This window comes from Hemitrygon akajei, chromosome 5 (assembly GCF_048418815.1).
Source record: "Hemitrygon akajei chromosome 5, sHemAka1.3, whole genome shotgun sequence".
Classification (NCBI taxonomy): domain Eukaryota; kingdom Metazoa; phylum Chordata; class Chondrichthyes; order Myliobatiformes; family Dasyatidae; genus Hemitrygon; species Hemitrygon akajei.
Window position 1 is genome coordinate 184,665,308 of NC_133128.1, and position 15,619 is coordinate 184,680,926.

At 36.4% G+C, this 15,619-nt stretch overlaps 1 protein-coding gene across 3 annotated transcripts in view; it reads left to right on the forward strand.

The window, feature by feature from the left end:
* The window catches only part of fign (fidgetin), a 122,137-nt gene that overhangs the window by 31,327 nt on the left and 75,191 nt on the right, over positions 1-15,619 (forward strand). The window contains exon 1 of one of the 3 annotated variants that reach the window (XM_073047424.1): positions 75-246. The exons of 1 other annotated variant lie outside the window; for it this stretch is intronic. Coding sequence is in view for 1 of the 2 variants with exons in the window: in XM_073047423.1 (XP_072903524.1) it covers positions 1,238-1,262 (25 nt within the window). In the remaining variant the exon portion in view is untranslated. Of the gene's footprint in view, positions 1-74; positions 247-947; positions 1,263-15,619 lie in introns of those variants that run through there. One more of the 3 variants, XM_073047423.1, reaches the window with a different exon arrangement.

Consider the following 15,619-nt stretch of genomic DNA (forward strand, 5'->3'; position numbering starts at 1 on the left):
CTGCTGTTTCATTGCCGAGCTCTGGTTTGAAATTGCCTCTCCGGCTCGGACGCATGCGTGCTCCTCGCCTCGGCCCAGGCAGCTGTTTTGGGTCAGAATTCCAACATGGCAGGCATCCGAGCGCACTGGTTTGAAAACTTGGAATGATTTCAAAGCCCTGGCAATTCTCACTCACGCCGAGTTCCCGTTCAACAGTAAACACGGGGTGGATGGTTCGAATTGCGGCGGCCCTCTGAGCGATCCCAGGTAAGACTTTTATTCCGCCGCGAATGGCAGCAACATTTATGTTTGAATCCCGTAAACCGAAGCGAGCGCAAGGAGAGAGAGATTATGTGCACGGAGCGGAAAAAAAAACCGCGCCTGACTTGCCCAATGTTTATCTTCATCGGGAGACCCCCCTTGTATTATCCGTGGCCTGTAGCGGACTCTTGCAAAACAAAGGAAGAGTCAGAGTTTTCATTGAAGTGAGCGGGGGAATTGCAGCAGCGAGATTTCGAGAGTTCGGCCCCCCACCCCCCATGTGCATCTTCTGTTCCCCATTGGAGCTGGGCAGACTTATTCTGCTGTCGAATCAGGCAGCCGGTGAGAAAGTGAGAGTGCTTCGGAGCTTGATCTGCTGGGGAAACAACTTCTGGTCAAAGTGTAATAAAAGCAATTACTTGTCATGGTATACAAGGGGAATTCTTTATTCCAAAAAAAACAGCACTCAAGTGTCAGAAGCGAGGCTGAACCTATGCTGTAACTGTTCGGGTCTGAAGAGATAACCACATCATCTATTTTCAGGCTTGGGAGGAAGCATGGTGGGCGTATTGTGCCATGAATATGTATAATCTAATGGTATATACAGTAAAGCGATCCTATTACTGTCCTCCCCGGAGCTTCTTGTTAGTTTCCATGGAAGTGAGTGAAATTGACAGCGACTTGGATTCGAGATCATGTGGTTGTATTTTATGTGTGTGTGTGTGTGTATGTGTGAGTGTCTGTGTGTGTGTGTGTGTGTGTGTGTGTGCGCGCGCGCGCGCGCTCTCTCCCTCCTCTGGTCTCCCTCGGATCCCTTTTTTTTGTTGATGTCGCTTTTCCCCCCTAATTGTATGCATGTAGGTTAAATGAATACCTGACGAAAGGCTCCACGTTTTCAGCAGTGAAATTTGATAGCCGAGAGAGAGGGGGAAAAGTGGTTAATGCAAACCCAACCGTTGGAATTCTGAATGTGAATTCAATTGTGCGGCTGCAAGAAATGATCAGTAGCGCGAGTGTTTATGGTATGATTTTTTTTTGTTGTTGCTGTTGTATTTTGTCATTTGCAAAAGACTCTTGAGAGCAGAAGGCTTTTTTTTCTCCTTAAACATGTTTAATATATACCATTCATAATTTTGGAGCTTCAGGGAGTCTTCCGATTTCACGTTAAAGCTGTAATATATATTCATAGCGGATTTAGTAGTGTGCGCTCAGGATGCTGTGGAGAGGCTATCGTGTTTATAAATTTTAAATCGGGGGCAGTACAAGTTGATGAGAACTGCTATTTGACGGGAATGCGATTTTTGCAATTGGTATTCATTAGTGCGAATTTCACAGTGAGCGGCCAGCGGAAAACAGGTTAGGGTTAGTCATCGGTTACCTATAATTATCAGTCGTATGATTTAGGATTTAAAAAAATACTGATGCGCTACTTATTTCAAAAATCTTATTGGCAACAAAACTTGAACGCATTAATCAATTACAGATTATAAAACCTGGGTGAGGGTGTTTAGCAGCTTATTTTCGAGAGTTGTATGTAAATGTGTATGCCATTTAATTATATTGCATGGATACAGATGTGTACACAGCCATAACAAACCCAAGAGTGGTTTGAGTTAAGGACAAGGGAAATAAAAATGTTCCGCCAATTAATGTAGTCCTAAAGTCCGAAATCGAAGATAGTAATAAAGACCTTATGCTGTTAGATATTTGGAGTAGAATCTGATTTTTTACGCTTAGTTTATTTTAATGAGACATTTACAGGAATTCGTAATTTGTCTAATCAATAGGGCCACCAGTTAAATTTGATGTAAAGACTTTTGCCTTGGCGAGTCTCTGTAGAAATAAAATGCAAACTTGGGGAAATTTCAGCCGGCCCAGAGACGCGTGAAGAAAGCAACGTGTGAGGGTTATTTTGTTTTCGCCTCCCTGAGGTGGTCAGTGATGGAAGTCCTTCAGTGGCATCACGTAAACACTGTGAAGTGTACTTCCACATATTGACGATGACATATGTCTACCCCCATCCGTCCCCCTTCCAGTTCGAGGACTGTTGGCCCCTTGCATCCCCATGCAAACGTTGTCATCCAAATTAATATGCGGAGGACGTCCTGGGACTTTGGCTGAAGTATTTTGCATGTGAGCGAATTGCCGTGGTGTGTAATCATTCGAAAACAATATGCCTCCCCGTGTACCCCATCCAGAGTGTGGCTCATATACAAGCAACAGCAACTTTAAAAAAAAGAGATCTGTCTTGAATGGAGTCTGTTTGCTTAGACAAAATATCCGAGAATGACACTTTCCGGAAAAGCGCTGAAATCCGCACAAGTAGAGTCATTCGTAAATGCTCAAGTTTGAATTTGTGAAATTGTTCAACAATGTCAGTGTCGGCACAGTATTGGCTTTAAGAGTTAAATTATTGGTCTGCATAAGGAATATACAAAATAAATAGGTTGCCTGATTTTTGTATCCATTGTGACTGCAAATATAATTATTTTAAAACTGTTGAAAAATGATTTTAATGTGTGTATGTTACACTGCTTAATAGATAAGCAGTAAAATAATGAATATTTGAGGAAGTATGTAATAAACAGTACTTTTGTCTTGTTCTGGTTAAAGCATAATGCATTTTACAGTATCTGTAAATAAGACTGCTGTAGTAAAATGCCATCAACCTCAGCTTGTCAGCTGTAAGCAAATATGTTAAGTGTTGTGTTTGTGCTTTAGATTAGAAAGAGGAGACCCAGGGGAGCTAGCATCATGCAAATATAACAAATCCCATTTCTAATATGCATGATGTTCACCCTTTCAGCAGCTGGATATGTTTTCTTTGTGTTATTTCTCTGAGTGCTGACAATTTTTTGTACAGATCTAGGTTGGGCTACATAACAAAGTGAAACCAGCTGTCTCTGGCTGCTCTGAGGGATGTGTTTGCTGTGCTGCTGAAGATGAAGGACCACAAATCCTTGACACACTTCCCTGACATGATCAACATTCAGCTGCTGAGATTGTCTGCTTGGTCAATTTTTTTGTGTGTTCTGACTGACAGCATGCAGCACAAACAAATTAAAGGCAAAAAAAAAGTTTGAGGCTCTCCTTTACCTTCAGCACCTCCTGTGATTCTGTTTGAAGCATCATGCGAGCCCCCCCCCCCCCCCCCAGAAGTATCATTCGCCAATGAAATATTCACTCCGGTACAGGAGAATGAGACAGAAGAGCTGTTTCTTTCCAAATAGTTGTAACTCGGTATGTTGCGTCAAAATTGTGCACGTTGCCTGTTAGACTCTTGCTTTACAATTTAAAAAGCAGATCAATGGCTGGTAGGAAGTGGTCTTTGGATTTGTGTACAAATTGGGAATTGGACAGGGGAGTCCCTAAAGAGGGGGAGGGTGAGGGGAGTGGGTTTCAGGGGAGAACATTGGGGGAAGGGAGGTTTAATGTTAATACTTTTAATCTGGACTTGTAGAGAATTCATGAGCATCCATAGATTTACACAAGTAATTATCATATCCCAAGTGGCGCAGGAAGACATTTGCCTAAAAACTGATGTCTTCATTACAGTGTTTACATTTTAATAGAGCAGATTAGTAACTGCTATATATGATTACAGTGTAGCAGAGGGACAACTTTAATATTTCCATGGAAAGTTCTGAGCAAAATAACAATTGAATCAGTTTCAGAATATAAAGTAATTGAAATAGAGGAAAACAAGATTTGAAGTTCGTAAATCCAAATCCTGATTTTCATTTCCCAAATTGTGATGGTAATATTCCAGTCTTCTGCAGAGTTCATTTTCTAATCATCTTTGCCCGGTGAATGCTTTATACAAGGCTCTGAAATACTATGTAGCTACGTACTTGGCAGAATGCCATACATTGACTGCAGGAGCCTTGGTACCTGAGCCTATCAGTTCTCTGGACTGTAAGAATGCGATGGAAATGTTGGTAAACTGCCATACGAGTTTGGGGAATGTCGGAAAAAGGTCTATGCAATCAGCTTTAAACGCCTGTCTCAGACACCCTGGACTGGAAATAGCTGTGTATTGACCAGAAGTCTATGGGTGCAAAGCATACTTGCTGACCAGTGCATTAACGATTCATTGCAATGGCCTGATACAGATTTGATAATGGTCATTATTTGCATGCGCAGACAAACCTAACTTTATAAATATAGTACATCAAAATATCTGGTGAAATGAGTGGTCAGTTACTTACATAGACAGATGCTCTGTCACAATTGGCACTGTCTCAACATTATGTGAATTCAAAAGGTCCAAAAATAAGAGTGCGGCAAATTCCAATCTATTTACATTAATTGCTCTGTTGCCAGAATTCCTTACTTTCTTTCAAATACTGACAGTGATCCAGAGATAAAAGTTCAAAGTATGTTCATATACTGGAGCCTGTATTTTATATCCAGCTGAAATGATTTTAGTTCAAGGTTACATTGTTACTGCATGATTGTTCTTTTTTCTCTCTCTTCCAGTTCTTTGCCTTGTTCAATACCTAAAGCATTTAGGAATTTTATTGTCCGTCTATTTCTAGAAATGTATTTGTCACTCCGGTATTTCATTATAAAAATTTGTTCTCTTTTAAAATTCATTGTTTTGCTGTCCATGACAATAATGGGTGTTTAATTACTCAATAAGAGATTCCATTTTTACTGCAGGCTAGACAAACGGTATTGATTTTTTACTTTGCTGCAATATGAAACTGAAAAACACAATTACAATTCTTTGCCTTGTGGAGTGCATTAGTCCTGTTCAAAATCAGACATAGTTACAGGAGCCAACCAGCAGAGACTGTAAAAGCATTTGTTTTATAATTCCTGTGTTTTGCTTGATGGTTTTGCATATTCACAAATGCATAATGAAACATTGATATCACTGGGTTTTCTTCCTTCTGTATTTACCAAAATTAGCATGATCTTTACCAAATCCAACATTATCTTTCAATGAAAGTTGTTCTGTAGTGCCGATTCTTAAAAGAAAAAATAATAGTTTTAATGATACCATCGAATTATAGTAACATTTCACGGCAATTATTTCAAGAGTGGCAGGTAGAAACTTGCATTTATCTTTTATATAATCTTCTTCATATCTCACCTTTTATAAATGCTTAGACCTGTGGATAATAGGCTTCAGTTACCATGCTACAGTTAAAGTTGCTTTTGTTTACCTGCAAGCCAGCCAGTGAATGTTAGTAGGCTGTTCAAATCTAAATGTGCACACATTCTTGCAGGATTCATTGGATTAAAATAATGAACTCTGGGTAGCTTTCTCTTTCCTCCCTAACACAGAGGTGCTGTGGCAAACTCTCGTGTTTTGGTAGAGGACTAATTTAGCCCAGACGGGAATCAAACCCGGGATCATTCAGGTTCGTCTAGTTGTTGCTCATTTGATCAGCTTGTTGAACAATCAGGAAAGCCTGTTTAAAATCTTCTAGTTTAATCTTAATGAGAAGTGATTGAATGAATGTGGCTGTTAAAGATTCAGTGTAGAATAATAAATTCCATATCAGAAATTGTGTGAACAGAAGGGTAGTGAAAAAAATGGGATTAATATAAGCAAGATATGAGAAATAAGTACTTTTGGAATTATACATTTAACAATTGTAATTCTCTTTGACAGAATATCATTCAGATTTTAAATATGAAATATTTTTTAAAAAATGAACATGCTGATTTAGTCATGAATAATTTCATAGGATGTGTATTGTATAACATTTAAATAATGGTGTAAAGTGGAATTGTTCATTCTGGGCTTCTAATAAAAGTAAGTTTTTTTGGTCAGTCCTATTTAACTATATAGAATTAAGTAATTTTGTGATCATTTTAAAATTGAAATTACTCTGCCTGGTGGTTTGTGGTGTACCTGAAGGATAAGCAAACTGATTGTCAGTAAAACTGCTTGATGGCAGTACTTTATAAAGGTGTGTCTCAGCCACTGCTACATTTTTTTAAACTAAGTTTTATTACCATTTGCCTCCAGATTGTCTATGTTCTTCTTGGTCATAGCATTCATTAGTTGCCTAGTTCACCTTTGTTCGCAGCAGACTTGGGAAATGACCTCATATTTGAGTGACTGTCGATAACAAATTGCAGCATCTTCACCATTCAGACTGGGAGGACTGTGACTGCTAAAGACTTCTTCAAACCAATAAATGGCTGTAACATCCACTTAATTTTTTAATTAAACTTTAAAGCTTGGAAACTTAATTACTATTTAATACTAGGCAATTAAAGTGTGTGGTCAGGGCTGTCTATATAAAATGCATCAATTTGAACCTGCCATTTGATTAATGGCCTTGCCAATGTAGAAAGTGCACCGCAAAAGAGAGCTGCAATAGGGTCATATCTTTAATAGCTGTATAAAGTGCATTTTAGCTGTTATTCTCTGTAACAATTGACTCAAAAATCATATATTACATAAATTTCATTATCTTCTTTATAAGCTCATAGTTTTTTTGAATTTCAATTATTTTAACACTAATATATTTTATGGTTAATGTATGAGGGGATGTGCATAATTTTCATATTGCAATAAGATACAGAATGTAGCTGAAAAAAACCCACGGGTTAGTAACTATACGTTGTTCCCTTTGGACTTTGTTTAGATTTAATATATCTTACCTTTTTCTCAGATTTTGCATGATTTGGCTTCTAATGTTCATTATTTGTTACAAATGAAAGTAAGTTTAATATTTACATTTTTCATTCTGAGTGTGGAGTAAATCTAAGTCAGTTATATTTATAATAAAATAGAAAAATAATCCTTTTCATGCAAATAAAAAAGGCATGGGTTAACTATTCTCAAAGCATAAAATTTGTAGCTAGATGAGAATTTTGAAAGATTAATGTTTAAAAACATTAAATTATTTTATAGATGTTTATATTTGTATTTTGTGTAGATGTAAATGAAGCTAATGAGTGAGAAAACAAATATTCTTCATTTGTCATTGAAGCTTAAGCTAAATATTTACAATCGTGTTCGCTTGCATTGGGTAATGCTGTGTACCATATTGACAGTGTAATTGCGGGGTACTATGTGTATTTTCTATGCAGAGTATTTTAAGTTACTGATGGTAGATAGAAGATGTTTGGTCTATTTACCTTTGCAAGAGACTTGGAATGATTTAGTTCACTATCCACAGGAGCCAGTGTTCAGTGTGTGTTGAGTCTATATTCACAGATACAGCTGCTTGGATTCCCTTTGCTGAAACTGTCTTATTGTGGCTGTGGCAAACTTGACCTGCCTGTACTTTCGTGAACGAGATAGTCCAATTTTTTAACACTGTGATAAACTGCAGAGTTTTAAAGCAACTTTTATTTGCTAAAGGCAAGGAATAATTGGTTATTTTGATCTGTTATGACTTGTCATTCATTCAAGTGCAAATGTCGAGTTGTGACCCATCTGCTTTCCTCTTTACCATAGTGAGTTTGGGATTAGGGTTTGACCCTCTTGTTGTTGTAAGCAATACTATTAATCACATCCAGTTTCCAATAGAAGATGCAGTCAAGTCGCATTATTAATTTAGGAGGACTAATTTAGGACCCCAGTTCAGCCTTCAGTGAAATGCATAGTAGTCAGCATTAGTCTTGATTTCTGTTTCAACTAGAATTTTGTGATTTGCTTGTTGTGTTTTTATTCAGCAATTACTGTGGAGCAATTTATACATGATTGTGATACAGTGACTTCCTGTTTGTTCCAGAAAGTAGAATAGTTTGTTCTTGGGTAAAGTAGCTTTGTTACAAGTCAGGTAACTACTTCTGATGCAAATTTATTCTCGATGTTTAATATTTCCACAGTAAGGATAACACATTTCCACGGGCACATGAGATTTACATTAACCACACCTATTTTATAAGTTTATGAGATTTGATTTATCTATTTTTTTTATTCAGTCAGATAAAGGTTCCTTTTAAATTTGAGGAATCTACCAGATGCAATTGATTGACAATTTTAAGCAGTGTAAAATTGTTATCATGAATTAAAGACCATGTTGTTCATCAATAACTAGAACAACATTATGAATTTTTATATCATCAGAGAAGTTTGGGAAAGTTAATATTTTAAGACTCTATAACTTTGAGATTCAAGATAAATTTGGTAGCAATTGCCCGTCTTGTATTGATAGAAGAGAAAGGAGCCCTGCTGCCTATCTATTGCACACTTTATGCTTGAAGTTCACTGTAAATTTTTTTAACATAATTTTAATTAAGGTGAATAGCCATGTTGAAATCTAAGGCAAATATTTTATGATTGGCTGAAGTACCAGTGTGATGAACCATGGAAAAAGATGTTCAATAGTGCAGTGTAGTACTGGGTCAGATTTTCATCTTCAGTTTAATGGAAGAAATTAAGTTGAAACTAAAATCTTTCTTGAGGAACTACTCCAGTTTCCTAATTATTTTTGCATGCAATTGAGTTGACAACTATAGAACAATACTGAAAGAAAGTTCTAAATGTGTTCCTCCCTGCTTGCTTTATTTATTATTTGTTTGTGTGCATGAAATTTGAGGAAAAATTAGAGTAATTTAAGAGCTGGAAAAAGTATATATTAATCTTACTAATAATATATTGTTGTTAATCTGTACATTATATTTTGACCCAAAATGATCTTCTCATTGGAATAATGGGAATTAAAGTAAATTTGTATGGCAATTTGTATATTTAAATGGCATAGACTACAGATGGTTTTGGAAAAGAAGCTGATACACATATCCCTTTAGTGGGAAATCTAAAACATTTTGTCTTTATTTAGCTCTTAATCAACAAAACTAGCTAACAGTGAAGAGTTAGAAAGTTAAGGACCTGGCTGAAAATTCAATACAGTATTGTGAACATTCTACATCTATCACACATATAAATCCACATCAATGGTTTGACGTACAACACAGATAGGCTTTTCTGGCCCTTTGAGCTGAGCCACCCGGCAATCCCCCAATTTAGTCCTAACCCAATCACGGGGCAATTTACAATGACCAATTAATCAGTACGTCTTTGGACTGTGGGAGGAAACTGGAGCACCCAGAGGAAACCCATGTCACTGGGGTGAGAACATACAAACTCCTTATAGGCAGTGGCAGGAATTGAACCCGGATCACTGGTACTGTAAAGTGTTGTGGTAACCTCTGCGCTACCATGCCACTTCTATTTGGAAGTAGGTTTAACTCTTTCCCTAATGGTGTGATAGAGTTAATGAACTTTAAGTTTGGCATTGTATATTTTGTAATGGTCTGGAGTTTTTGCTTCTGAACTTTTTTTTCTTTATTTAATTAGCTATGCGCATTTTCCTTGAGCCTTCTCTCAGTACTTATTTACATTGCACCTTAATCTGTGTGAAGAAAGCTGAATATCCATTCTTTAAATGTCTCCTAATGTTGCTGCTGTCCACAACATTGGCATTGTCTTTTAGGATGCACAATATGACTTCCAAAACTGTGAACCCTCTCATACAAGGTATTGCTTTCTTCAATTTGTATTCAAAGCTATTTTTGATTTAAGAATTTTCATTGGTCTTAAGTTATTTTCAATTGTCAGAACAACTGATGGGCTTTTTGTAATTGACTGAGGCTTCTGTAATGTTCTGTCATACAGTCATCCATTGACCCTTTTGAATATCTTGTTTTAATCATTATTTTAAAATTACAGTGGGGCCCAGAATAGCCATGTTATATTTATAATTTAATACATTTAATAAAACTCATTTTTATTAGTAAAAGTGTATGAAATTCATGGGTGATCATCAGCCGAGCAAAGTATTATTTCATTATCTTGATGAACCTATTGCTCCATGCTTTGACTACCCATGAGCCAATTTACTTGTATTTTCTCTCTGCATAATAATGTGCCATCATGGAAAACATGATGATAATTCCATATTGTCTTTTATTGCATACCATATGAAATCAAACTTAAAATCGGAGTGCTACATACTTGGACTCAAGAATTTTCTGTGTGGAGAAAATAAGGCTTTATTTTGATTAGATCTGAGCCCTTCAGATATAACTTGTGAAAGTCTTGCATGAACCTTATGTATGTTTGCTAAGCACCCTTTACATGTATTTTTGTAAGAACTCTTAAGTTTTTTTTTGTTACATATTTGATACTTGTTAGCAGGTCCGAAAAGTGCCAGTTTACATTCATCGTCATGTCCAGTAAATTTAACCGTCAAATTTTATTAAAAGTGGGAATACAATTCATTAAAATAGACATAACATTTGAAAGGAGGGTAAAGGGGGAAAGAGAGTTTGGTATGTTTTGAGTGCCATTAAATGAGGTATATCCCATCTTTTAAGTTTTTGAGGGACCTAATATTTAGTTAGTTTTTTATGATCACCAGTATTTGCCTTGAGCAGCAAAAGCAAAGAAACTCTTCAACATTTCATGTTCTTCTCTTTTCAGTAAATGCTTAGTAGTGCTATTTTTTAACATTCTGTCACATCCAAATGATAAATCAGTTTTTCCTTTATTTCAGCATTTTTTCTTAAAATTTGTCTTGCACTGCTTTCCAAAAAGCGTTTGTAACTTTGTATATATTTAGTCTTCAAGTCACAGGAAAAATGCTAATCAAATATTAAATATTAATATTTATATTTCCAACTATTTCAGGCTTCCTGTAATTAACTATGGTTGATTCTTTTTGTTTTAACCCTTTTTCAGCGTTATTGAGAATAGGCGCTTACTACATAATCTCCGAGATGCCACCGTGTTTCTGGTTTAAACATCGGTAAATAAGTAATATTAAGGTTAATAATTCCGCACGATTGCTTAGTCTTCAAAAGGGTTCTGATAATAGGGCAAACTGTTTAAATTTGAAAGTTTGCTGAATTAAATTTGAATTGATAGCCTTCATTTCTGTCTGCTCATAGTCTAACCTGTCAAGCCATCATTGCAGTGACACATGGGGATTGGAACCACTATCCACTGTTTACTTTAAACTGAGTACAGGTCATGCATTTTAGATGTTGCCTTTGATTTCTCTGCAGCAAGGAAAGGTAATATTGCACCCTGTTTGCTCCACCCTCAATTTACATCCTTTCACTTTTCTTGATTTGCTTACTTTTTTATTTACCTTTACACAGTGCCTGAGAAAATAGTCAAATGAGATGCTCCCACTTTAGTAACAAAACTACCCTGTTGTCCATTTAAATGACAGCGAAGCACCTTTCTGTTCAGCAGCTCTCTGGTCCACAGTCCAGCACCAAAAAATTATCTGGGCAATGATCTGCCAAATTTTTGTTCAGTCACTCTTGAATTGAGCACAATGCACAAAGTTGCTTCGTTTGATGATTGGACAACTGACTCGAGAGATAAAAGTATAAAGAGATAAAAATGCCAAAAATCTTTTAAGGGCGTGCCTTGCTGAAATAGTTCTTTTTGTTATTTGTATTCAACATTTAGGATAGATTGTGTTGCATAAAATTGCTCCTACTTTGGAGAGACGTTGGTGTAAATAGTAAAAAATTTTTCAGGCGTAATTTAAAATGTCCATTCACATAATATGCTTGTTAATAGGCACAATGTTAATTATTAATATGGATTAAAATAATTCTGGATAAAAAAGATCAATATCAGCAAACTTACAATACCAAACTTTTCAAAACCTAAAAATATTTAATCTTTGATTAGCATTTTTCCTGTGACCTGAAGACTAAATATACACAAAGTTATATTTTGTTTCTAGTGAAGTGTATGTTCTTAAACATTGTTTTATATTCTACCATTCACCATTAGTTAATAATAATGAAGTCACTATGTTAATATTGATATATTCTAAAAGCACAAAATACTGAAATAGCTTATTTTAGTTAAGTCACTGGACATCTCTATGTTAAGTGCATTAATGCAGACAATCACCTCTGATACTTAATAATATTTTTACTTTAAAGTTACTGGCCCAAAGGATTTCTAAATGTTAAAACCATCACTGACAAGCTTACCGCATAATATCAGGTCAATTATCACTTACAAATTTTCAGTTAATTTGCTACTTGACAAAAAAAACTTTATTTATCATCATGGTAGCGCATTATATGTTCCCAGGTAGATAACTATATGGCTTTTCCCTGAGGTCTTAATTTAAAGACGTTTTAGTCTTGCTGATCTGGTCTACAGCAGTGCATGAATGAAGTGAATCTGCTCTGCAATATAAATTATTATTCATATGTGGACATCTTAGGCTGTTCTTACAAGTAATTATGTTTCCTTCACAAGGAGAATAGTCTACATTCCTGAACAGAACAGACGGGAAATGTTCCAGTCACTGAAAAAGGCTGCAGAAGAAATTTTACTAATGCATTTTCTCTGTCAAGCACCAATAGATGTGTCTTTGAAAATGACAAGGAACATAGAAACAAGACACTAGACATCTTTTGAATGTCCTGTTTTCTCAAATAAGGAATATATTCATTTTCAGTCTCATGGTTAGGCCTGGGTAATTGTTCAGTGGAGGAGAACACACAACCATGTAGTGAACAATTCCATTCGAAAGGATGAAACGTGCTCAGCTTTGTGGAATTTGCTGTTTAACAATAGACGAATTATGAGCACAATGTATTAAATAGGGAAGCAAATTATTCGCAAACTCCAGCTGTGCGTTTTCCCATCTCCTACAGAATGTGAATTTTGTGCTGCATTTGAATTTTGAATGATGCAATTAGTTTTTTGGCACAGTGGTTGATCTCAAATTTGAAGTTGTTTTTGAAACTCAATTCTTCTGAAAATCAGTGGATCAAAATGAATTGGTGTTGAATGCTACTTACTGACTGGTATGGTTGGGGGCTACTGCACAGTATCAAAGTAAGCTGCAGAGAGTTGTAAACTTAGTCAACTCCATCATGAGCAGTAGCCTCGGTAGTATCCAAGATATTTTCAAGAAGCTTCTTCACCCCCCCCCCCCGCCCCAATCACCCATGTCATCCCTTGTTCTCATTGCTGCCACCAGGAAGGAGGTACAGAAGTGTGAAGGCCTCAAAAAGAAGGAACTTTTAGACCATAAACTCAATATATCATTGTATTGTAGACTATTTGGACTTTCAGTGAAGTAAATTAAATTAATGTTACACATACAAAACATCCGCTGTTGATTCTTTTCCATAAATGCTGGCTGACTTGTTGAGTTCCTCCAGCATTTTGTGTGTGTGTGTGTTAAACGATAAGATAAAGGAGCAGAATTAGGCCACTTGGTCTACCGAGTCTGCTCTGCCGTTTCATCCTGGCTGATCCATTTTGCATCAGCCCCGATCTTCCGCCTTCTGCCCCAGATCTTTCCATGCCCTAACTAATCAAGAATCTATTAATCTCACTTTTAAATATACCCAGTGACTTGGCCTCCACAGCCACCTGTGGCAAGGAATTCCACGGATTCGCCACTCCCTGGCTAGAAAAATTCCTCTTCATCTGTATTCTAAAAGGATGTATCTCTATTCTGAGGCTGTACCCTCTGGTCTAAGAATGCCTCACCATAAGAAAAATCCTCTCCACATCCACTCTATCAAGGCCTTTTACCATTCAATAGGTTTCAACGAGGTCACCCCTCATTCTTCTGAATTCTGAATTTGACGGCTCTGAGCCTGTACTCATTCTTCTGACAATCCTGGATTCATTTTCGTGAGCCTCCTTTGAACTGTCCAGCGTTAGCACATCCTTTCTTAGAAAAAGGGACAAAAACTGCTCACAATACTCCAAGTGAGGCCTCACCAGTGCTTTATAAAGCCTCAACATTACATCCTTAGACCATAAGATATAGGAGCAGAATTAGTCCATTTGGCCCATTGAGTCTGCTCCGCTGTTTCCTTGTTGCTGATCCATTTTCCCTCTCATCCTTGTGTTGCTCTGGATTTCTTGTAGCTGCAGACTTCCTTGTGATTATGAAATTAATGTCACACCGTAAAAATGAAGTGCTGATGTTGTGATTTGTTTTTTGGAATTTGCTTTCTGGAAAAGTATTTGAATGAAATTTGTAATAAAAATTGCATTATTATTCATTTCTCACTGTTTTTGTGGTGATAGGAATCCTGAGTTTTAAAAAAGCAGATTCTATACCCATTCTTCTCTGGTACTGTGGATACATCAGCAGTGTTACAATGTGCCGGTTATGTATCACTTTCCTGTGAAATGATTAAAATGGCAGTAGTGATCAATTTAAAACTCTGACATTTAAAGCAATATGTGAGTCTGGGAACAAACATTCATTGTTCAGTTAACTTGTACTGATTCCAGTTGTGAATGAAAATCAGATTGTATATTCATGCTGTTTCAGTTTGACGTCATTAATATTTGCATGTTTTGAAGGGCAAAACCGTTCAAAATACTTTTGTTACTGAATCATAATGTCGCATTGTTTCAAGGTGATTTTTAAAATACTTGATTTTTACTAAGTTTTTTTTATTTCTGGTAGCTGCAGTAGATGGAAAAGGTTTTGATTATTCATGTTTAGTCATCAGCTGCAAAGTTCTCACATACTTGCCTTTTACCATTAGCTTTAATAACTGTATTCCAGTGCTATCAATTTAAATGATCTACATTTGACGTGAAAATTGCAGAAAGTTCCAAAAGGTGAAGTCTTATCATTGTGTGCAATCTCTGGAGAACCAGAACATTGACCAGATGACTTGCTTGCTATTTCCACATCATCGTATTTACTGCAGTGGAATGCACATGAACAAATCAGCTCTTGCAACAAGCCTCTCTGTTCTCGAGCTTCGAGTTCAACAGAAGGAAGATTCAGGAATGCTTGCAGACGTGTGGGGAAATTCTTTTATTTGAGTGCGGTTGTGTAGAATTTCTGCACGCATCACATCAACTATGAAAAGTTGCAGGGAAATCTCGGTAAACTGGAGTATGATTCAGAACTGATTTTTGAACTGAGCGCATTACAATCAATCAGCTGCTGACAGCACATTATTATTAAAGAAGATGGCATTTCTTTTTACTAAATTGATTTGGTTATAGGTCAAAACTATAAAAAGTCGAACTTAAACAACGGCTTCTGTGTTTCTCTTGTGGACTCTCTTTTGTAACTTTCTGCACTATTTTCCAGTAATCTCATTCAGTTCATAATAAATCTGAGTGACACATTTACAGATACTTGATAAATTTTGGAATGTGAGGCAGTTAATAAAGATCTAGTATTGACCAATGGCTGAAAGGCATTACTGTTTAAATGTCGCATACAGATGTATCTTCTGTTAATTTCAAGGTTAGATTTAGAAATATGCTGTATATTCGAAGAGTTATTGTCCAATCCACAGTTTATAATTAAAAGCAAAGTCTTTTTGATTGGACCATTCCATTATATTTAACAGTGTGACTAGAGCCCAGATTAACTAAGTATTTACTTACTGCCCATTATGCCACAGGCGTTTGGGGTGATGAGCAATG